This window comes from Lutra lutra, chromosome 4 (genome assembly GCF_902655055.1).
Source record: "Lutra lutra chromosome 4, mLutLut1.2, whole genome shotgun sequence".
NCBI lineage: Eukaryota > Metazoa > Chordata > Mammalia > Carnivora > Mustelidae > Lutra > Lutra lutra.
Window position 1 is genome coordinate 37,510,097 of NC_062281.1, and position 24,717 is coordinate 37,534,813.

Consider the following 24,717-nt stretch of genomic DNA (forward strand, 5'->3'; position numbering starts at 1 on the left):
TAGTTGGTCTTAGCGTCATCGTCCCTTGCACACATACAGATTTCCCCATGTCCCTCTCCTTCCCTCCTTCCTTCAAGAAAAGCTAGGATAGAAAAGAGTTACAGAAGAGAGCATCATTTCCTTTTCAGTGAAATTACTATTTTAAAGACTGCTTAGCATTATAATTTGATAGAAAATAAAGTGTTGAGTCTTTGAGGACTTTTTTCTTTTTATGAGTAACTGCAATGAACTACTTTCCCTCAGGGAAAGTAAACTTTGCTAAATTACCCCATGTTGATAAATAAGTTGTCTTTAATTTAATCATGCTTGAACACATTTATGATTATGTTGGTAACTGGAGAATCGATCTATCAAAAAGAAAATGGAATTTAAGATGTAAAATTTAAGTTTAAAAAGTAAGATACTAAGGGAGCAACAGGTCCCAAAAGTGGAGGAACTTCCTGACTCTTAAAATTTTATAATTTTACATGTTATCTGGAAATATAATAAAAATATTAGTTACAGTTACTATTTAAATTTTATTGCCAATAACAAGAGGAACCCTGAAAACACCCTTAAATTTCCAGCCAAAAGGAAATATTTGCTATTTTAAAAAGCTTCTTATACATAGATAAGACTTGTTTGTCTTTCAAAGAGAACCAGAACACCAGACATTTTTTATTGTAAGTTTTATTGAGATAATTGTAGATTCATGTGTAGTTGTAAGAAACAATAAAGAGAAATCCTGATCCCAGGGGTGCCTGGGTGGCTCAGTGGGTTAAGCCTCTGCCTTCGGTTCAGGCTGTGATCTTAGGGTCCCGGGATCGAGCCCCGCATCGGACTCTCTTCTCAGTGGGGAGCCAGCTTCCCCCTCTCTCTCTTCCTGCCTCTCTGCCTACTTGTGATCTCTGTCAAATAAATAAATAAAATCTAAAAAAAAAAAGAAGAAATCCCGTTCCTTCAGTTTGTCCCAGTGGTACCATTCTTCAGTGCTATAAAGCAACATCACAAAACAAAACAGCAACAAAAAACATCACAAGCAGGATATTGGCATTGATATAATCTACCAATCTTACTTAAATTTCCCCAGTTTTACTTGTGTGTGCATGTATATTTAGTTATATGCCATTTTATCACCTTACATAAGTGTATTCACCACCATGGGGTGGTGAATATACCATGGTGGTGAACCTATTGTTCTTTATAAATCCTCTGTCGCCTTCCCAACCCCATCCCTAATCCCTGGCCACCTCTAATCTGTTTCCATTTCTAAAATTTTGTCATTTCAAAAATGGTCTATAAATGGAATCATAGAGTATATAACTTTTAAATTGACTTTTTTTCACTCAGCATAATTCCTTAGAGATTTATCAGAGTGAAGTGTATTGGTAGTTTCTTTTTGTTGTTGAGTAGTAGTCCATATATATGCACCATAGTTTAACCATTCACTTAGTGAAAAAGACATCTAGACTGTTTCTGATTTTTGGTTGTTACAAAAAAATCTGCTACAAGCATTTGTGTACATGTTTGTACGTAAGTTCTCATTACTCTGGGATAAATGTCCAAGTGTGCCCAGAATTTATTTTAAGTAAGAAATTATTGAAGTGCCAAAATATTAATACAGAGAGTAGGTCTCAGGGCTAGTCATGAGTCTACTGTTTTCAGTTTTTTAATCTGAAGTGAAAAAACAAATTTTCTAATTGGGAAAATCGAGTTCACGTACTTTTTGGAGGAGATTGGCACCAAAGAGCACTTTTACTATGCATTTTAGAAACAGTAATGTAAGAATTTATGCATAAATACAGATAATCACAAAATTTATGAATTATCACAGTTTCCCATTAACTGATAGGTGTAGCTGATTCAGTCATCATTGCATTTTTAAATAGGTGATATTTTAATTTTCTGATTTTAAAAGTAGCAGGTAATTATAAAAATCAGAAATATATAAGTGTATAAAGAAGAGAACTAGAACTCTAGTACCAGCAAAACTACTGTTAAGATTTTTGGTATATTTCCTTCTAGTGTGCATACAATACTAATTTAATATAATTTTTATAAAACTGGAATTAGGCTAACTATACAGTTTGGCATCTTAGATAAAATTGAAAGTTAAAAGTTAAAAATTGAACCTTAAAAATGTTTTTAGCCGTTTATATGTATTCATTTGTGAATTGTTCATTTTTTTCCCCATTTTTATGTTGATGAGATAGTGTTAGGGTTTATGACTTAATTTGCTCATGTATATATAAATAGAAAACTTTTTCAGTTGGATAATTGTTTTACTTAGTATCTCTTCTTTTATGTCCCATTTTAAATCATTTTTCTTATTCTTTGAAGATATGCTGTGATAGCATTTGGATGTGCTAGCTGTCCAAAATTAACTTGTGGGCGAGAAGGCTGTGGAACAGAGTTTTGCTACCACTGTAAACAGATCTGGCACCCCAATCAGACCTGTGATGCTGCTCGGCAAGAGAGAGCCCAGAGCTTACGTCTGAGAACTATACGTTCTTCATCCATTAGTTATAGTCAGGAGTCTGGAGCAGCAGGTATTTATGTCTCACTTTTTCTAATAAAATATTTGACACAAACAGCACTATAGTTATCTTAATAAAAAATGCAGTATTCAAATAGTTCCTGTTATTACCTTTCCTCCCTTCAGTTTTCAGAAATGTTCTTTGTGTTGTTAGTATTTCTGTTCCAGAAGCACTCATTCCTTACTGTGGGAAAAATGGTATTGAGGTTGGGAAGACTTTATTGTAAAAAGAGAAAAAAGGAAGTGCTGTGGTGATGTATATAACTGATAACTGAGTATGGTCTGAAACTGTTGGTCATAAAAGTATATTATGCAAAGCTTAGCAAAGATGTTTAAAAATCATCTTTTATTTATAGATGTGTCATCTAATTCCAGGATCAAGGATTCAAAATCATACTTTATGGGACACTAAGAATTTTGTGTCTTTGGCTAGGAATTTTTAAATTACCTGGGGATCTATTTGAACAATGTATCCATCTCCTAAATCTCAAAAATTAAGAAAAATTATGATCCTCTTAATGTTCTTCAGATAAAAATGGAAAAAATTAATATTTCCCATTTATAGAATGTCATTGTTTATTGGACTTTCAGTCATTTTTAGAAAAATATTTTTCTCACTGATTATAAAATGGAAAAACTTGGAAAATACAGAAATTTGTCAAGAAAATAATTTACATTCCTACTAGCACTGTGTTGAGATAGTATTTATGCTGTTAAAGTCAAATTTAAAATTAAACTTGAAATTCAACATTTAATACTTTATACAGTGTACACAGATTTTCATAGTTGTTTGCTCATTGACTTGTTTCTCTTTCCTTTCCTGAAGATTTGGGGTGGAATTCAAAGGTATTAATAATAATTTACAGGTATGGGTCCAGAAGTAATTAAAAGGAGACCTGATAAACCTAAATTTTATCCTCTAGGGTCAGCTGTAGACATGGAGTGATCCACTTGGAAATGCTATCTCTCTTCTCTGTGTGTGAACATGGGTATTTATTGATTGGTTACAGGACATACGTATTGAGTTAAGAGCCTGGACTCTGGAATCAGTCTGTCTAGATTTGAATCCTAGCTTTTCCACTAATTCTGTGTGACCCAATCAAGTTTTCTCATCTGTAAAATGAAGACACTAATAATACTTATGTCTGAAAGGTTTAAACATTTCCTGACACAAAGTAGGTGCTCTAGCTGTTTGAGGTAGAGAAACTAGAGAAACCATGGGATGCCTGGGTGGCTCAGTTGGTTAAGCAACTGCCTTCAGCTCAGGTCATGATCCCGGCGCCCTGGGATCGAGTCCCACATCGGGCTCCTTGCTCAGCGGGGAGCCTGCTTCTCCCTCAGCCTCTGCCTGCCATTCTGTCTGCCTGTGCTCATTCTCTCTCTCTCTGACAAATAAATTTAAAAAAAAAAGAAAAAAGAAAAAAAAAGAAACTAGAGAAACCAGTCACCTGCTAGAGATTTGTGTTTGTTATTAATTTTAAAATAAACATCATGATTTAGTCATGCAAATGAATGTTGATCTTTCTCACTGTATTCACTGTGAAAGATTTTATGTTTATTTCAGCAGTGCTACCCTGGAATGCCTTATTGGTCATAACCTTTAGATCCCAGTACAGCCACTTAAATTATCTTCTTAATGTCAGTGTGATTTCTGGAAGTAACAAGAAGTTCTTTTGGAACTAAGTCTAACAACTAGAATAACCAAGTTGAATCACTGGTTTGGGGTGGATCCAAATTAAGATGTGACTATATGATCATGAGAGTGATTTTTTTTTATATTAAGTAGTTTTGAAAATAATTATGAAAGAAAAACTTGCCAAGTGATTTGAGCCAAATAGTAACATTGTTGGAACAAATATAACCTCCCAAGGTGATTATTTTAAAAACTTCTTTTGGGGTTTTTCCATGTTCAAAAACCTTATAATTCTGAAAATTTAAAGTACATGCATTTTTACCTCCAGTGCTCTTAAAAAAATCAAAGCTCTCAGGACAAATGTTCATGTGATAGTTTCTTTTGACGAATCTATAAAAAACTTGAACTTAGCTACTAATTGACTTGTGGGGGAGAAAAAAGAGGAAAGAGAACTGCCATCTAAAATGGTTTTATTAATTCCGTTATTCCAGATATCTTGATTTTTTTTGTCTCCTGTTACCATGATACATTGAAAAATTGGCTGCACTTTTAATAATTGCTTAACAGAATGATAATTAATTGGCTCTTTCTGATCAGTCAGCTGAAGATAAATAAGTATGCTTAATCATCTGGTACATTAATTTGTATTATAAAATTATCTTTAAACTATAACAGTATTATATCTACATAAGACACTTTATTATAGCTACTAGGGAGTTTATGCACTTGGAGTTAACATTTTACATGAATTACATGTTTTTCATTTTTTTACTATATTTCCCCCTTTATTAAAAATATATTAAATTGGCTTTCAACCCTCATCTGTGTCTCCTACTGCTACCACCCCAAGAGATAACCACTATTAACACTTTGTTTTAAGTCCTTATAGGTAATCTGGTGGAGGTAGGAAAGTTCTTTGAACAAATTTTGAGAACTGTATATTGTTTTGTAACCTGTTGTGTTTTTTTCCCCCTAACATGACAATAACCCATATTTTAACAGTAAATAGAAATGTAATGATTTAAAAAAAAAAAAACTTTGCCAAATGTACCTTAAATAGAAATGGGAAGCTTTTTTTTTTTTTTTTTCAATATAAAGCTGCTATGGATTAATTGATGTTCAGGGAAGGGGGCATCAATTGACCATCCAGTCAGTAAAACAACTCTATTTAGGAGTTTTGCATTTGAGAATATTTTGAGAGAGATATATAATGTGCACAGTAAATTTCTAATTTAAGAGACAAAGACAAAACAGCCTTTTGTATAGATATATAATTACACAGTAGAAACATTCAGATACAGCTCTATAAAGAGACATCAAAAATACATTGCTATGGCGTTCGTTTCTAACATACAATCTTAGCATATTAAAAGGCTGTTTTGTGTTTTAGAACCATAAAAATGGGGATTCACCTTTCATTTTGTTCTGAAGATTGCATATATTATAGCGAAAGTCAAATCTCTTTACTCCCACCACTAATTAAGATAGTTACTAGTTGAGGAAACTCTGGAATGAGGAAGTTTATCAATTAATATGCCACTTAAGCAGATAGTTTTAGCATTTCTTTAATTTGATGTACAGGCATTATATCTGCTATAAAAGCCAGCTTTTTTAAATTCATGCTCCAATGTTAAAAAATTTTTAATGCAGACTTCTATGTTCTTTGGATCATTTAAATCGTGACATGAATATTTTTAATTTTTATATTCTAGTATTTATCATTTGTCTTGGTCTGGCTGCATAGAGTTATCAGTTTGCTCAAAATTGTTTGAAATTGTTAAAATACTAATTGTGAGCATTGACCAGTTCTTAAGTTAAAAAACAGCTTTGGCTCTAAAAGAAGCACTAAGGAAACCTGAATTCACTGATAAAGCACAGGTAAATTTGACCATAAAACTTTTAGAAAAGAAAATATAATAGAGTTTAATGCTTATCATGTAAGAAAATGGAACAAGTACTTGAATTCAGCAGCTAGTACTACACATACCTTTTCTTAACTGTGTGTAATTGGAAAATATAGCTGGCTACTAATAATAGTAAAATAATTTACCGGTTGCTATTAAGTAGATGCCAAGGTTCAAAGTAGTTGTATAATATAACTCTTACTTTATGTCAGTGATTCCAAAAGTTATGTACCATTTGATTTTAACTTGGCACCTTTGTGCCTTATAACCATAGTATTTGACAGGGATACAGCAACAGCATTTGAATAAATGACTTTTAAAAAGACAAAGATGGGACGCCTGGGTGGCTCAGTTGGTTGGGCAGCTGCCTTCAGCTCAGGTCATGATCCCACCGTCCTGGGATCAAGTCCCGAGTCGGGCTCCTTGCTCATCAGGGAGCCTGCCTCTCCCTCTGCCTGCCATTCTGTCTGCCTGTGCTTGCTCTCTCTCCCTCTCTCTCTCTGACAAATAAATAAAATCTTAAAAAAAAAAAAAAGATTAAAAAGACAAAGATAACAAAGTAGTACAAAGAATATCTAAACTTTAATAAAGCAGAGATGGTTAGAAAAATTCTAGAATCTGAAGTACCACTCAGAAAAGACAGCAGTGGGGTAGGAACAAATACAAACTTTATGTAGTTTGCAGTTTGCTTAGGGCTATCCTTAGTTCTCCTTTCTCTTTTTATTATTTTGTTGCTCTTTGTTCTTATTGTTCTATTGTGTTTGAAAATGTTTACAGTTTGAAAATTTAATGTAAAACATGTTCCTTTTCTCAGAAAGAAAGAAAAATACTTTAAAAAAACGTTAAATAGATGTTCTCTATAGCATTTCTTTTGAAAAAATAGTTTATGTACTAAAAATAGCTGGCTAAAGCTATCAGTTAACAAACTATATATGTTAAGATTTTTTGGCATTGCTATAATTATCTATTAGAAATTGGTTTTTTTGGACCAGTTTTATGTAATAAACAGGTCTCTCTATTTTTCTAATAGCTGATGATATAAAGCCATGTCCACGATGTGCTGCTTATATAATAAAGATGAATGATGGGAGCTGTAATCATATGACATGTGCTGTCTGTGGTTGTGAGTTTTGTTGGTTATGTATGAAAGAAATCTCAGATTTACATTATCTAAGGTAAGTTTATAGACGGAGCCATTTAATTTATGTCATACCCTCCTGAATGTGCCCAATCTTGTCTGATATTGGAAGCTAAGCAGGGTTGGCCTGGTTAGTAGTTGGAGGGGGAGGGAGAAAGAGCTATTTATATCTAAATATTTTATATTGTAAGATAATTGGGAGACCGTATTATCTTAGGAATTTTTAAACTTGATGCTTATACTAAGAGGAATGTGTTTTATTCTAGTTGCATACATCAGGTAATGTGAGACATAAATTCATGATGTATCTTTGAGTGGAAAAAATATTTTTTAAACAAAAATAAAATTTTTATTTTATTTAAAAAAATTTAAAAGGAGCCAAATAATTGTGTTAGCCACTTGGGATTAATTAGTCAAAAATAGGAAGCATATGGATGTCTTTATTTGTTTGTTTGTTTTGTTAAACTAGAAGCTAGTATTTTATATCCCCATGTAATTACGCTAGGTCATAACTATTTCCATTTAATTTTCTTAAATATAAATTCCCTCATTTAGTCCACAAAGTGAGTTTGATATAATCAGATAATTGTATGCCTAAAAATAAGCATGTTTTGCATTAATTTACTCTTCAGAAACTAATCTAACATTTTCAAGATAATGACTAGGGATAAATACTTAACCTGAATTCTGGTTGTCACTTTCCTTTGAAAATAACTGATGGTCATTCTTATATTGATTTTTTTTTTTTTTGGCTTTTTAGTGAACTCAGAATTTAAAAAACCTCATTTCTGAGTATGAGAATTCTTTTAGAGTCATTGTTTTAATGTATTATAAGTCATTTGCTGATACTATGTTTTATAGCAGTTATAGTTACAATTTTTTCCCTTAGTCCATCAGGATGTACTTTTTGGGGGAAGAAACCCTGGAGCCGGAAGAAGAAGATACTGTGGCAGCTTGGAACACTTGTTGGTGCTCCTGTAGGAATTGCTTTAATAGCTGGCATTGCTATCCCTGCAATGATTATTGGCATTCCTGTGTATGTGGGCCGTAAGGTAAAATGCTTAATTCTGTATTAGTTCATTATCTTATTCTAAACCTTCAGGTTTAGAACTGATGATCTTAGGGGTTTGTTTTGTTTTGTTTGTCTTGAAAGATCATTTTTTGTATCTCAGTATAAAACTTTTATTTTTTCATAAGATAATAAATTTTCAGTGTTTGGCAAACTTGTATGTACCCATAAAAAGTAGAGTTGCTTTTTTTTTTTTTTATTTGACAGAGATCACAAGTAGGCAGAGAGGCAGGCAGAGAGAGAGGAGAAAGCAGGCTCCCCGTGGAGCAGAGAGCCGGATGTGGAGCTCGATCCCAGGACCCTGGGATCATGACCTGAGCTGAAGGCAGAGGCTTTAATCCACTGAGCCACCCAGGTGCCCCAAAAGTAGAGTTGCTTTAAAATTACCTGAATCTGGGGTGCCTTGGTGGCTTAGTGGCTTAAGCCTCTGCCTTTGGCTCAGATCATGATCTTGGGGTCCTGGGATCAAGCCCCACGTCGGGCTCTCTGTTCAGCGGGGAGCCTGCTTACCACCCCCCCTCTCTGCCTGCTGCTCTGCCTACTTGTGATCTCTCTCTGTCAAATGAATAAATAAAATCTTTAAAAAATAAAATTACTTGAATCTGAAAACTTCCGTACATTTCCTTTCTAACTTTAAAGTATTGAAGGACACCTGATATTTTTCTCATGGATATATCCTTTTAAAGTTAAGTCTATAACAAGTTAATAGCTAAATAACACATGCCCTCAAGGCAAAGAATAATTAGCCAGTTCCTGAATTATTTTGAACTTCGGTTCAAAGGTTTTATTTTCTTAGATTACTGCTATTTGTAAATACGCAGTTCTGTAGATTAAAACTGTCTTGTGTAAGTCCAGACACCAATAATTACCACTGGCCTATGAGTGATGAATTATACTTCATTAGCCAGGCAATAATTCTTTTTTGAAAGGTTAAAGGGATAATTTATGAAGTGGCTAAGAAGTCTGCTGCTGTCTACATTAATGGAATCTCAGAATTGAGAAGGTACTTTAGAAATTATCTAAGGGGGTGGCTGGGTTGCTCAATCCGTTGGGCATCCAACTCTTAGTTTTGGTTCAGGTCATGATCTCATGAGTCCTCAGAGCCAGCAGCAGACTCCAAATTCAGTGGGGAGTCTGCTCGATTCCCTCCCTCTGCCTCTCCCCCAACTCACACCATGTACTCTCTTACTCTCTCTAAAATCTTCAAAAAAAAGGAAGAAATTATCTAATCATAACCTTGCACTCAAGCAGAATAAAGTATAGGAATTAAAAGAAATAACATGGGGTGAACCCTTACTGTGGGGTAGTTGTTTTAATTTGACTCATTTTAACCTTAAAGAAATTTATGTATTTGAATATTGAGGTTTGGGAAAGTTTATGTAGTTTAAGTTACACAGAAAGAAACAGAGGTAGGATTTAAACCTAGATACACACATTCTTTATGTAAGATCCCTGATCAGTTTCTCTAGCCATTTGGGCACTTCAGTGTTGGGGACATCACCAACTCCTGCAGCGGCCCATTCTGTTGCCAGCTGTCTGTAATTGTTAGGTTGAGTCAGAATCTGTCTTCCTTTCAATTGTTTCATTAAATTCTGGTTATGACTTTTGGAACTAAACTCAAGAGGAGGCTGATCCTCTTCCATATTCAGTATATGTTGAATATTTTTAAATATTCAACATATATTACTTTATAATCAGAAAAATAGCAGTATATACTATTTTTGAAAAATTACCAAGGATAAATAAACATGGATACTTATGAGCCAAATTTTTATTTCAGAAGGTTTTAATTAATTAAATTTGTTTAAGGTCCCCAACATAATAGATGATTATTTAACCTTTTATGCAGTTATCCAAAGCAAGGCTTTGCTAAAAACAAAACTGTTTATTCACATACCTAGAAGTAGAAGAGAAGAAGAGACTGTTGTACTGCACATACCTACAAATAATTTATAGAGGAGAGATTATTTACCTCATTGTTCATGTCTTGGGAGCAGTTAAAAGGTTAAAAGTCTCCTTTTTTCAGACATATACCCAGAGGGTTGCCAGTTGATAAATTAGTTTTCCATTGAAACAATGTTCTCTATGGTGTTTAGGGTTACAGACCAGCCCAGGAAAACCTGTTAAGCTGATAAAGCACCTAAAAGCTTAGTCTTTATTTATAGTAACAAATAGAAATGTTGCACAAAACAGTAGAGCAGAAAAAAATTAAGCTGAACCAGGAATAGAATGTTGTGATCACTGTAATTAAAGATTGGTGCTTAAGGATGCAAAATTTTCTGAAGATTCCTGTCTAGTCAGTTTTTTAGCTCTGGCTTTTCTCTGCTTCATTCCTAAGTTTTTCAGGAATGGTCATGAGGAGAGGAGCAAGAATTAGATGCAGTGCTGAAGGATAATAAAAGATGCCTTGGGAGGTCCTGCCATCTCTGCCTGCGTAGACTATTTAGGGAGGTAGAGAGGCTCATTCCCTAGGGATGTATAGTCAGTGCTGGCAGGACACTGACTAGGAAAGATGAATGCTTCTTGTCCCATGCATGCTTCACCTACCTCTCCACCCCAGTTTTGTCACTGTTTCATATATGCCACAAGACTCATTGTACTTTATAGCCTTCAAGATAACCACATAATAATAATAATAATTTTATTAAAACTCACCTGTAACATTGTTCATAAGTCAAGTATTTATTTTAGAGACTACCTGTACAGTTTTGAGGGCTGTTTTGAATATGTCTTGAAACAGAAGGGAAATGTACTTTATGAGCTTTAGCCTTTGCAAACCATGAGACCAAAGATACTGGGCTGTTTCTTGAAGTTGATCTATTTCACAGGCCACTTTCAATGTGGTATTAAATTCTGTTTATTAACACCTATACTATACAAAGTTGCTAAGTAGATCTAGTTCCTGTCCTCTGGCCGCATTGTTCTCTTTTTTTTTCCCTCTTTGTACCTTTGACTTTGAGCTATAAATGAGACCCCAGGATTCTGAGTCATTTGATGATAATTTTCTTTATAAAAAAGGATCCAAGAAAAAATTAACTTATTTGTGATGTTTGCTTATTAGTACCGCTTGTTAATGTCTATTTAAAAAAAAAAAAAGTGTGGCAGTCTCCCCTAGAAGCCAACTTTTACCATTTTGGGATATTTGCTTATTTACTTATTTATTTTAATGATTTTACTTAGTTGAGAGAGACAGAAAGTACAGATGGGGAGGAGAAGGGAGCACAAGAGGGGAAAAGAGGGAGGGGCAGGTTCCCCACTGAGCAAGGAGCCCAGTGCAGGGCTCAAACCCAAGACCCTGAGAACATGACCTGAGCCAAAGGGAGAGGCTTAACCAACTGAGTCACCCAGGTGCCCCTAAGGGATGCTTATTTAGAAAGAAACCTGTGGAATGCTAAATTTCTTAGAAGTAATCCTATTAGTCAAACATCCAATCCATGACTTTGTTAAAAATAATATTCCTTTTTTTTTTTTAAGATTTTATTTATTTGTCAGAGAGAGAGAGAGGGAGAACACAAGCAGGTAGAGTGGCAGGCAGAGGCAGAGAGAGAAGCTGGCTCCCCACTGAGCAAGGAGCCTGATGTGAGACTCAATCCCAGGACCCTAGGATCATGACCTGAGCCAAAGGCAGCAGCTTAACCAACTGAGCCACCCAGGCGTCCCTAAAAATAATATTCTTAATTCCTTCTTTGCTCAAAACATGATTTTATTATTCCTGAATAAGATAATACATCTACTCAAAACTGTTTTTTAAAAGCAAACACAAAGTAAAGTCTTTTAAATCACTGTCTTATTTAAGGAAATTATTAATAAGGACTAAATTATGGGTAAAAATATGGTTTAAGAACAATAAAACAATCGTCTTGAATTAGGACACTTGAATGAAATTATAAAAAATCACTTTACTAGCAACTGTAGGTCTGTTTCATTTAAATTAAATATGTAATGTGTTTTTTCTTTAAACCCCCACCCCATTTTTATTTTTAATTCAAGATTCACAATCGATATGAAGGCAAAGACGTTTCAAAGCACAAACGGAATTTGGCTATAACAGGTGGTGTGACATTGTCTGTAATAGTATCTCCAGTTGTAGCTGCGGTAACTGTAGGTAAGAAAATGCTTAAAAATACTGATCACCTCAGATTTTGTAGAATTTAAGTTTTGTGGAAGGATTTAAGACAGAGCATTATATTGTGGACGATAAGAGAGTTACTTTTTTATTTATTTAAGGACAGGGTAAGCTGAGCCTACAGAAAGCCTCTCATTGAGTAACTGTATTGGTTAAAAGCACTATAGACTGAAGGGCCTAGGGTTAGGATAATTGGTAAATTCTTATTGACTGATACCCACCCTCACCTCCTATGGTTTAGAGCCTTGGGACTTAAAAACAAAAAGGTTTACATCTTTTTTTTCTCATGTGTGTCACCGGAAAGTTTAGAAGTTTTGAATTTGTTTGTGTCCCTTAACAGGTAAATCTACTTTGGGCAAGGGTTGGAGAACAGTAGCACTTTTCTCCTATACAGTTTCTTTTGAAAAGGCTTTCTAAGAACTCATGTTTCTGTGATTTACTTTTTAACTTATAATGACTAATTTAATTCTTTTTTAGGTATTGGTGTTCCTATTATGTTAGCCTATGTCTATGGCGTTGTTCCGATTTCTCTCTGTCGAAGTGGAGGTTGTGGAGTCTCAGCAGGCAATGGAAAAGGAGTTAGGATTGAATTTGATGACGAAAATGATATAAATGTTGGTGGAACTAACACAGCTGTAGGTAAGTTTTTTAAGCAAAGGAAGAAGATATACTTATTAATAGTTTAAGTTGGAGAAATAGATAACATGCAAATTAGAATTTCCATTGCCCACCTTTTGCTAGGCCTAACAGCATTCATCCCGATGTACATCAGTGAAATGAACTACCCGGGAAAGGTGAATGGATGAAAGAGGGTGAAAGAGTTCTGGATAATCTACACTAGAAATGTAATGTCTTAGAAACATCCAGACTTTAATCCTAAGTTTTGCCTTAAACGATCCAAATTGGTAAGAACAAGATATGAAGAGAAAGGTAGTTCATAAAAGAAGAAATACAGATGGCCAGTGAATAGAGAGTATCTTTAACCCAGGGTTATTCAGAGAAATATGAATTAGAACAATATCTGTAGGATGAAAAGGCCCTCATAAAAATTTATTATAGAAATTTGTCTTTAGGAAGTAATCAGGCAGATGTGCAAAGATAATGACCACTTTCTTACCTCCCATTCTCTCTTGAACCCACTCTAATCAGTTTTGGTCCCTGCCACTCTAGGGTTTTATCTCTATCACACCACCAAAGCAGAGCCATGAGTGACCTCCATCATACCAGATGTAATGGTCAACTCTTGATTGTCATTTTAATATAACAATTTAATGAAAAGGAAAAAAATAATAATAATACAACAATTCGCCTGACATGGTAGACCCTGCCCTCCTTCTTGAAACATTTTCTTGTCTTATCACCTGAGAAACCATTTCTCATCTCATTGTATTTCCGAGCCATTCGCTCTCAGTCTTCATCTATACTCATTCCCTGGATCATCTCTTAATATGGGTCGTATTAAATAATATGTAGACTGACCACTCATAAATTTGTATCTAGGCTAGAACTCTCCTCTCCACTTCAGATTTGTACATCTAACTCTCCTCGTTAATCTAATTAAATGTCTAACAAGAATTTCAAGTTGTCTGTAACCAAACTCTTCACTCTAAAACCTGTTCTCTCCAGTCATCATCCTCACCTCATCAAATAGCCTCTCCATTCTAACTGTTGATTGGACCAAAAACCTTCACTTACAGTGATTTTCTGTTCTTACCTTCCATCTGATCTGACAGCGAATTCTGGTTCTTCCTTTAGTATTTAGCCATAATCCAACCATTTCTCACCCTCTCCACTGTTCCGTTAGTTCAAGCTACTGTCCTTTTTCTTGCACTATTGTAATAGCCTCTTTAGATGATCCATCAGCTTCTCATCTATTGCTTACTATTCCACAGTGTATGTAGTGATACTTCTGAAACATAGATCAGATCATGTCTTTCTTATGCACAGAACACTCCTTGTGCTTCCAGCTGTAGTGAAGGAAAACCTACAATCCTTACCTTAGCCCATACTGCCCCACATGATCTGTCCTGGGCTGCATCTCTCTCATCTCTTTTTATTCTATTTAATACCACCGCTCTGTGATGTTTTGAGGACGCCAAGTACACTTCACTTCTAGGCTTTTAAACTTGCAGTTCCCTCTGCCTGGAATAGTCTTCCTTCTGATAATTTTATGGAATACAGTGGTATCAGATCTTGTAATAGCTTGTAGACAATTGGATCTGAAGAACATACCTGGAAATCAACTTTTGGCCCATTTTATTGACCTGAAAAATAATAAGCTCTTTAAATGAAACCCTTATTGAAAACTCACATATTTTCCTCCACAGTCAGCTAAATCTTCCAGCTGTCAGATTTTTTTAAAGAATTCCTAAATCTTGAAGTGGTGACCACTTTTTTTGAGAATTTCAAGCCAATTTATTTTAGATTGAAGGTAAAAAGTTTGATTCCTTAAAAGCACTTATCACAGTCTGTAATACCTTGTTTCTTTGTTTACTTGGTTTCTTAGGGGTGAAGGCTATACCTGCATTCTTAGTTACTGTATTTTTAAAACCTGGAATATAGGGCCTCCTGGGTGGCTCAGTGGGTTAAGCATCTGCCTTTGGCTCAGGCCATGATCGCAGGGTCCTGGGATTGAGCCCTGCATCGGGCTCCTGCTTAGCAGGGAACCTACTTCTCCCTCTGCCTGAGGCTTCCCTTGCTTGAGCTCTCTCTCTCTGACAAATAAATAAATACAATCTTTAAAAAAAGAAAAAACCTGGAACATAGTAGGTACTTGATTTCATCATCTTTATTTAGCGTATAAAAATCCTAATACCTTTAATCTTAACAAAAGGAGGAAACCACTTCTCTCCCCCTATTTCTTCTTGGTCCTCATTTCTTTTCTTCTTAATATGAATATAGTTGACACACAATGTTACCTTAATTTCAGTTGTTCAACATATGATTCAGCAAGTTTCTACATTATGATACGTTCACCACAAGTGTAGCTATATACCATCTAGCACCATACAATGCTATTACAGTAAAAAATGTTGTGACCATTTCATACCGAGAGCCAGTCCCTAATCCAATATTACACTCAGAGATAGTTCCCTTTCCTCTTACCCCATAGTTATGTGTTCCTGGTTCCAGATGTCTTTTCTGTTCCTGTGCATGTTGTATAATAAAATGTCCTATCTGAAATCATGGAGGAATTCAAGAAGAGGGAAATTAATAATCATTCTTATTTAATTTCTTTGAAATATTTGCATTTAGACACAACTTCAGTAGCAGAAGCAAGACACAACCCTAGCATAGGGGAGGGAAGTGTTGGTGGTCTGACTGGCAGTTTGAGCGCAAGTGGAAGCCACATGGATCGCATAGGAGCCATTCGAGACAACCTGAGCGAGACGGCTAGTACCATGGCCCTAGCCGGAGCCAGTATAACGGGGAGTCTGTCAGGAAGCGCCATGGTAAACTGTTTTAACAGGTAAGAAAAATGTGCTCTGTTTTCTTTTTGCCTTCTGTTAACTACAAATTATTAGATGAGAATTTTGAAGATTATTATAATTGTGTAATCATTATGATTACAAACAGTCCTGTGTCAGGGCTGAAAACAGTAATGTTAGCAATGAAATTTAGTGGTAAACAGTGAAATTTTTACTTGTTTGAATTTTTTGTTGTAGTATTTTATACCCATGGTGTAGTAAAAACCAAGTCGAAGGCATAGCATTCTGCTAATTTTCTCACTGCATTTGTCAGATTTGATGTTATGCATCAGTGCTGGAGCTGCTTTGGTGTACATGGTAAAGGCAGTGCTGAAGTCTGGAACCTCACCTCTGGAGGTGGCTGCAGCTAGATGTTAGAAAAGGGGACACTGGCTGAGGCCTGGGGGGAGCAGGTGGAGTCAGGATGTGTGGGAGTGTGTGAGCTGAGGCCAGGGTAATCTAGTCCTCTGGAAACCTTGTATGTGTTAGCACTTACTTCGTTCTCACCAAGTCTCGTACCAGCAGCCATGTCAATAAATAGGAGAAATTAAAGCATTTTTGTCTTCCTTTGTTTCTTCTCTAATTCTCTATTCTTTATTTCTGTTTATTAGCTTTGTTGTTGTTTTTAACATAGGAGAGTGTGCATGAATTAAAAAATAAGTTGGTTATATTTATCTTATTTTTAGGTAGTTTACTTTTATTTATTATTTGCTTTTAGGTAGCTTGTTTTGATGCTTTTATTTTGCTTTTATACACAAATTCTCTTATAGTAGTGTTTATTATGTCTTTTTTAAAGAATTGGGTATTAAATTTAGAGGGTCAGTTTTAATATGTAGAGGTTTGGGATGTTTTGATCCACCAATCTGTCATGTAGACTGGTTTTTAATATATTCAGATTTTGTTTCACACTCAGACATGGCTAGCATATTTAATTAAAATCTTTTATGTCCTTTTTGTGTTACTCTTTTACTACCTTACTTGGCAGACAGCTAATTTTCCCTATTTTATTTGGATGGCTGGCACTGTTCAGCTTGCTGCAGTAGAATTTGAGTAATCAAATAAAATGAAATTTTAAAAATGCTGATAGTTGTTTCTAAAATAGTTTCTTGTTACCAGGGGTGTTAACTGAATTATATAACTACTATATATTATAGTAGTCTGATATTATATGTAATTTCAGTTTTTATCTGCTCCCTGCTCTTTAAGGTTGGAAGTACAAGCAGATGTACAGAAAGAACGGTACAGTCTAAGTGGAGAATCTGGCACAGTCAGCTTGGGAACAGTTAGTGATAATGCCAGCACCAAAGCAATGGCAGGATCTATTCTGAATTCCTACATCCCATTGGACAAGTAAGGAAAGAACTGTTAAACAGTTCAAGTATTTTTTTGTTTTTTGTTGTTGTTTTTTATTTTTTTAAAGATTTTATTTATTTATTTTAGAGGGAGAAAGAGAATCCCAAGCTGACTCCGCACTTAGCGCAGAGCCCCATCACAGGACTTGAAACCAGGACCCTGAGATCATGACCTGAGACAAAATCAAGAGTTGGACAGTTAACTGAGCCACTGAGGTGCTCCTTAAAATTAATTTTAAAATAATTATTCCTGTCATTAAGCAAAATTATAATAAATAATGGTTACCAACTATTAGGTTCTCCAGGAAAAGAAAATGAGATGTCCAGAGTAGGCAAATTCAGAGACAGGAAGTAGATTAGTGGTTACCAGGGACTGTGGGCAGGAAAGGGTGGCAACAGACTGCTAGTGGATATAGGGTTTCTTTTGGGAATGATGAAAGTGTTCTGCAGTTAGTTGGTAGTGACAGTTGCACAACTCTGAATATATTATTAAAAACCGTAGAATTGTGCACTTTAAACAGGTGAATTTTGTGATACATATATTTCAATAAAGCTGTTCTGAAAAAAAAAAAATGGAGAGGGTAACAGTACCTGGAACAGATAAGCAATCAGTGTAGCTACTTCTGTTTTTTTTAATTGAAACATTATTATAAATACTGTCTTTAGGGTGCCTGGGTGGCTCAGTCAGTTAAGCATCTGCCTTTGGCTCAGGTCATGATCCCGGGTCCTGGAATTGAGCCTTTTAGGCTCCCTGCTCAGTGGGGAGCCTACTTCTCCTTCTCCCTCTGCTGCTCCCCCTGCTTGTGTGCGCGCGTGCTCGCTCATGTGCTCTGTCAAATAAATAAAATCTTTTAAAAGTCCTCTTATTTCAAGTAATATTTTAGTAGAGCATATCCTGCATTAATTTGTTTTGATCGCTTTTATGTAGTCTTTGAGTTTTTCACGCAGAAGTCCCTCTCCCTTTGATTTTACGTCAATCAAAACAAAAGGAAGTTAGAATGGTATTTATATTTGTTACTCTTATGTTCCAGAGAAGGCAACAGTGTGGAGGTGCAAGTAGATATTGAGTCAAAGCCGTCCAAATTCAGGCACAACAGTGGAAGCAGCAGTGTGGAGGACGGCAGTGCCACCCGAAGTCATGCTGGTGCTTCATCCAGTGGCTTGCCTGAAGGTAAATCTGGTGCCACCAAGTGGTCCAAAGAAGCAACAGCAGGGAAGAAAGCAAAAGGTGGTAAATTGAGGAAAAAGAGTAACATGAAGATAAACGAGACCAGAGAGGACATGGATGCACAGTTGCTAGAACAACAAAGCACGAACTCAAGTGAATTTGAGGCTCCATCCCTCAGTGACAGTATGCCATCTGTAGCAGATTCCCACTCTAGTCATTTTTCTGAATTTAGTTGTTCTGACCTAGAAAGCATGAAAACTTCTTGTAGTCATGGTTCCAATGATTATCATGCCCGCTTTGCTACTGTTAACATTCTTCCTGAGGTAGAAAACGATCGTCTGGAAAATTCCCCACATCAGTGTAGCATTTCTTTGCTTACCAAAACTGCTTCATGTTCAGAAGTTCCACAGTTGAATCATATTGCTGAAGAACATGGTAACAATGGAGTAAAACCCAATGTTGATTTATATTTTGGTGATGCTCTAAAAGAAACAAATAACAACCACTCACATCAGACAATGGAATTAAAAGTTGCAATTCAGACTGAAATTTAGGCCTATAAATGCTGCAGATTAATTACCACTGAACAATCTTGTTTGGAGCTGGTTGAACTACATGTGACTACTTTAAGTTTCAAGTTACCAGCAAATGCCCGGTTACATAATCTAATGCAGATACATTTTCTATGTTCAGCAAAGCATTGTGTTTCATGTGGATCTTAATTACCAAACTATGAAATGAAGGCTTTAAAAGTGCATTATTGTAAGGACAATAGTTCTTAAGAGAAGTATGTTTTGTGTGTTTGCCACAAAACATTGCTTGAAGCACATACTTGTGTATTTAGATAGGACTTTGGCTTAATTTATAATCAATATAAAATACTAATACAGTTAGAAACATTCTTATGAAGAAAACTTGAGGCTTAGGGGTAAGTGGTTAGTGACATTTTATTGAAACCACTAAGGGATATTGTTTCAAGAACCTTGCAGATTACTCTCAGTATATGATACTCTTTGTAACATTTCTATTCATAACTGGGCATAAATTTCATTTTTTTCTTCATATACAATGTGGAATTGTAAAGCTTAATGCAGCCCATTTGCTACCATTGGATACTTAGACACTTTGAGCAAGATTGTGGCAGTTTTTGCACAACTTTGAAATAGAAATACCTGGTACTCTATATATCTTGTATATTGTTGATGCCATCTTAGAAGCAAAATGTAAAGGTAGGTAATTAAGTGTACTGACAGCACCAAATAAGATATATAAAACTACAAAATAAAATTCCATTAGTTTGTAAGTATTACAAAAAAAAAGTCACCTTCCACCAAGGGGAAGTTTGCACCCCATTGATTCTTGGTGCCTTTGGAATAGACTGGATTTTAAGGGCCTAGTTGTTTGAGGATTTTGCTGTATTGTTTTCCATTAGTCCTCTCTAGCCACCTTGAATTATATAGACAAATACAAGATAGATAAACATAAATATGAATAATAATAACTGCTGAAAAAGTATTAGCCTACCAAAGAACACTCAGGCTTTAGTGAATACATAACCTCAGTTGTAACACACGCATATCTTCTCCAATCATGAAATCAAAGCACGGTGCAGAGTTTGTACCAAGTGCTAAGGAGGGATCCACGTATGGCTGGCTTTATTTCCCTTTGCTTTTGTCTGTGGAAGGTGTTCAGCTGACATAAACAGAAGTCGACCCAAATAACTGCCTATACTGTTAATTTCCTGTATAATTCACTTAAATAAAACAGGTTAACCTCAAAGATAGCAGTTGAAATGTTCCATCTTCTGTGTTTCTGTTAAGTATTACCATTATGGTGCTACTGAGCGTTTTCTTTTGATAAAAAGAAAAATGCCGTGGGCTGCAGTCTTCTTCCACCACTTTTTCTCACCAGGTCCATTAATATGCTTATAACACTAGTGCCAGTTATTTTATTTGATAATGCTTATTATGGTATTTGTATATTTGTTTGCATTCCAGTTTTGTTCAATAGTGAGTGTGTAAACTGCATACATTAAATAAATGTAAATACTAATGTATTGCTGCCTTATGGTTTGTGTGCAGGTATTTTTATAAGAAGAAGAATTCTCATTTGTCACATGGTAGTTACTTACAAATATTGCAAGCCATTGAGTTGATTCTGTATATTGGTCTCAGCCCAAAAGGAAGCATTTGCTGAACTTCCTCAGCAAACAGTGTTGACACACAGTGAATCCTTTCTTCATGTTTAATACCTGCCTTTCTTCCAGAAATAAGCTGCTTTATTCATCAATATATTTTACGTTTTAAAGTGAATTGGTTGGAAAGTAAATAGATCTATCATTTAATTGTGAAGAGATAAATACTAAAAATGCTCATCATAACAGAAAAATAAAAAGATCTTAAAAGACTATTCTAAGAGATTCTACTCTGGCAACATTAGATCATGAAACTAGAGCTGTTTAAATTTAAGCTAGTAATTATAATTAAATGCTTTCTATCCTCATAGTCTCTATAAAATGGTGATTTTTCTGATTTCCTGTTACATAGTACTTAATGAAATAATATGTATGAATATGTGGGCTGTTTCTTGACATTTCTGTAAAAGGCCAAAGATTAAATGGAAAGCTAAATGATTCTCAGAGGAATCCAGCAAAAGAGGTGCTATCTAGAAGGTTAGTGCATTCAGTTTACCCATTCCTCTTCTGGTTCTATCCTCAACCAGTACCACCCCAGTGTCACTTGAAAAAATGGTCTAAACCTTTCAGCTGGCTTCAGAAGTTCCTTCATCTCCCAGGAGTCATTCAAGCTTGAATTAATTTAGGGCCAAGCCAAATTCCCTTGGAGCGCAACTCTAGTACTAGACTAAAACAAGAGAATACTCCAGGGTTCAAGACAGGCCTTAACTCCCCAAAATCTTTGAAAGTCCCTTTGTACTTTGTTTTCTTTAAGGTCTGTGAGGGGAAAAAAATCACGAGATTGTGAGAGAGAATACAAAGATTAAAATGGCATACCCTACTGTTCATTATATTGACCACCATTTTAACTGCATTCTCTTGAATGTACAAATTCATATCTCCAGAGCACTGGATTAGTTGGCTTCTATGTTAAATTAATACAATCCTTCACTCTTATTTTCACCAAAAATTGGGTTAATTTGTAAATATGTAAGACTTCCCGTAGCATATTGTCTAGTTAAATACATCTTTGATCACCAAAGGATAAACGCATGTTGGAAACCATCATAGCTATTAATTCCTATGTGAGCAAAATACCTAAACTCCTATTCTTCTGATCACTTTGCCTTTCTAATCAGAGTCTTCAGGATTCTCAGGGTTATGTTTTATGTGGTTCCTTTTTATGGACTTGTTTCATTTCTTCCCCTTATTAAAATATGAGATACCATTGCTAACAGCCAGTGTTTACATACTGGTCAGTTTTGAATGCTCAAAGTAGTATTTTAAACTTGGGGAGAGTCACAGTGTTTTGGTAGCCTTCATTTAATAGATGAATAGTGAAAGGGAGTTTGCAGTTTTTAAATTTAGTTCAAATTTAATCACTATACTTCATATGCCAATCAGAATTTTTGTCATTTCTGCCAATTTATTCATTCAACAAAGTAACAGTGGATTTGGGGATACATAGCATTGTATCAAACAGACACCCTGGCTTCACTGGACTTATAGTTGGGGGAGAGAGGCATGAAAAACACATACACATAGCTTAAAATGATGTCAGATGATGGGTGACAAGAAAAACACAGTGTGTGGAATAAAGTGACTAGAGTATTGGGTAGTGCTATTTCATATAGAGCAAATCACAGAGCGGTCTCTTTCCTAGATGACATTAATGCAAAGATCTAAAAGAAGTGAGAGAGGAACTGGGTAGACTTACTAAATGGATGAGGATTGCAGAAAGAGATCTTCTCCCAGGTGAGTTAACAGCCTACTTAGACACCTGTCTTGGAATTTGATAACTAGTAAGACAAATCTGCCACCTTGTTTTTCTTGGGAGAATGTCTTGACTGTTCTTCACACTTTATATTTTCGTAACTATTTCGGAGTAACCTTGTTGAATTCTACCAGTTTGTTGAGATAGTACTGAGTCTGTAATTATCCTTGTAGAGAGAGCTTTCATGTTTTTTACTAAGTTTATTCCCGGGTACTTGGTACTTTTTGGATGCCATTTTCTTTTTGTTACTAATAGTATATAGAAATACAACTAATATTCATGTAATGATTTCATGTCTTGGAGAATATTATTTCTCTTTTAATTCCAGTAGTTTATCTTCTTTGAGATTTCTGTGTACACAGTAATCATCTGTGAATAATATATTTTTTATTTAACACTTCTACAGTGCTTTGAAGTGTCAAACACTTTATGTGTACTTTCAAAATATTAACTTATTTACTCTTCAGAACAACTCTGTGAAGAAGGTATTCATTATCCCATTTTATAAATGAAACAGAGGCAAAGAGTTAAGTCCTTTGTCCAGAGTTGCATGGCTGGTAAGTGGCAAAGCCAGGATTCAGACTGTTTTGTTTCTTCCTCTTCGAGCTTTTGATCATGTATTTCTTTTTCTGGCCGATTTGCAGTGGCTGGGACTTCAAGTGTAAAGTGCTAAACAGCAGTGGTGGTAGGGGCATTGTTTACTTGTTAAACAAGTAAACCTTTCAGTGTTTCAGCTGTTAAGTGTGATATTTGTGCAGATATATTTGTAGATGCCCTTTATCAAATTTATCAAATTGTCTTCTAACTCTTTGTTTGCCAAGAGTTTTTAAAACCTCAGGAAATACGTTGAATTTTATTGGGTGCTATTGAGGAGGTACATCTGTCACATAATTGTGATTTATTCCTTTCATGTAATTATGCAATGTAAATGTGATTTATTCCCTTAACCAGGGTTAATATGGTTATGGTTAAAATAAGAATTTGATTTTTCAAATATTAAACCAACCTCCTGGGATAAACTCCGGTATCAGTGCATAAGATTGGAATTAACGTCTTTTATGAATGCTTAGTAGAAATTGCTGTTAAGGGTGTGTGGGCCTTCTGAATTATTTGTTTTTTAATATTACAGAAAGCCAGGTTTTCAGGGTTGAGAAGCAGTTCATCTTCCTGGATATAATATGAGCAGTAAGGAATGACAGCCCCTTTGCTCTGTAAGAGTTTCCTAATCCTAGAACGTGTAAATTCTCCTAGGTCTATGGTGAAAATATAGTTTTCCTCTTACTGTTTTTCTGTCCAGCGTTTTGCCTAATAATTGGAACACCTATTTCTACTACCTTTTATCCAGCATAGAGGAGGTTTAAACTTAGATATTACATGCCATGTGCACCAGGTGCCTCCAAATTAAGAATTCAGGATAGTGGGAAAAAGAAATCTTAAAAAGAAAGAAACTTGAGGCTCTTAGGGCAAGGACCTTGTCTTTTCTTTCTATAAGTATGTACTAATACCTATATACCAAGAGGAGATTGAGGATGTCCTTGCTATGATGGGACAGAATAACTGAGCCACAGGAATAAGAATGCTTGTGGACTCAGGCCTCAGATTTGGTGCCTAGTCTCTTCATTACACTGTGCACTAGAATAAGCTGTTTGAAACAAGACAGTGACTGAAACAGTCCCTTTTAATAAGGTTTAATGCCACATATGTTAGGTCATAAATATTGTAGAATGTGTGACAGCCACCGGCACATCATTTTTCAGAGTTGATTTAGCCAAGGCATTTTAATTTTGGTTTTGGGGGGGCTTTTTGTTGCATGTTCATTTCAAGGAAATGTGGTACTTTAAGCTAGTAAAGAAATTTGCTTTAGAGAGGTAGCATGCAAACATGTTTTAGAGGCAATTACTATTGACAGTTTATAAATAAATAGAATATAAACAAAAGAATTTACTCCCTTTCCCCTGTTTTCCCTTTCTTTCCCTTTTTTCTATGCTCCACCTTTTCTTAACCCCTCCTTCCCACCCTAACTTCCTCCATAACCGATGCAAATGAGTATGTACGTATGCTAGCATAGTTTTCTCCGTGTTACTTAGTGACACACGGTGCACATATACATGAATCATTTTCTCAGTTTTCTCAGTATCTTACAGAAATTAATCCAAGTCAAGCGGTATAGCTCCAAATCATTCTTTTTAATGACTGCATATGATGGGCATTCTCTTGGTGCCACTTTTGCCGTTTCTTTCCCCCTACTACAAAACAGTGCAGGAAACATCCTCATATATAAGTCCTATTTTCTGGTAGTTTTCATTATGGGAAATAGTTTCATGGATATCAAATGGCTAGGTTGCAAAGTATATATAGTTTTAAATTGAATAAGGTTATCAGATTGCCTTTTGAAAAA

General features: G+C 35.3%; 1 protein-coding gene across 2 annotated transcripts in view; it reads left to right on the forward strand.

Annotated features, from left to right (window-relative positions):
• The window catches only part of RNF19A (ring finger protein 19A, RBR E3 ubiquitin protein ligase), a 58,634-nt gene extending 38,206 nt beyond the window's left edge, over positions 1 to 20,428 (forward strand). For both annotated transcript variants that reach the window (XM_047728571.1, XM_047728570.1), the window contains 8 exons: positions 2,320 to 2,528; positions 7,083 to 7,227; positions 8,080 to 8,242; positions 12,250 to 12,364; positions 12,863 to 13,024; positions 15,641 to 15,854; positions 17,059 to 17,202; positions 18,236 to 20,428. In XM_047728571.1, coding sequence (XP_047584527.1) covers positions 2,320 to 2,528; positions 7,083 to 7,227; positions 8,080 to 8,242; positions 12,250 to 12,364; positions 12,863 to 13,024; positions 15,641 to 15,854; positions 17,059 to 17,202; positions 18,236 to 18,926 — 1,843 coding nt within the window. In that variant the 3' untranslated portion in view covers positions 18,927 to 20,428. The remainder of the gene's footprint in view (positions 1 to 2,319; positions 2,529 to 7,082; positions 7,228 to 8,079; positions 8,243 to 12,249; positions 12,365 to 12,862; positions 13,025 to 15,640; positions 15,855 to 17,058; positions 17,203 to 18,235) is intronic.
• The last annotated feature ends 4,289 nt before the right edge of the window (positions 20,429 to 24,717 follow it).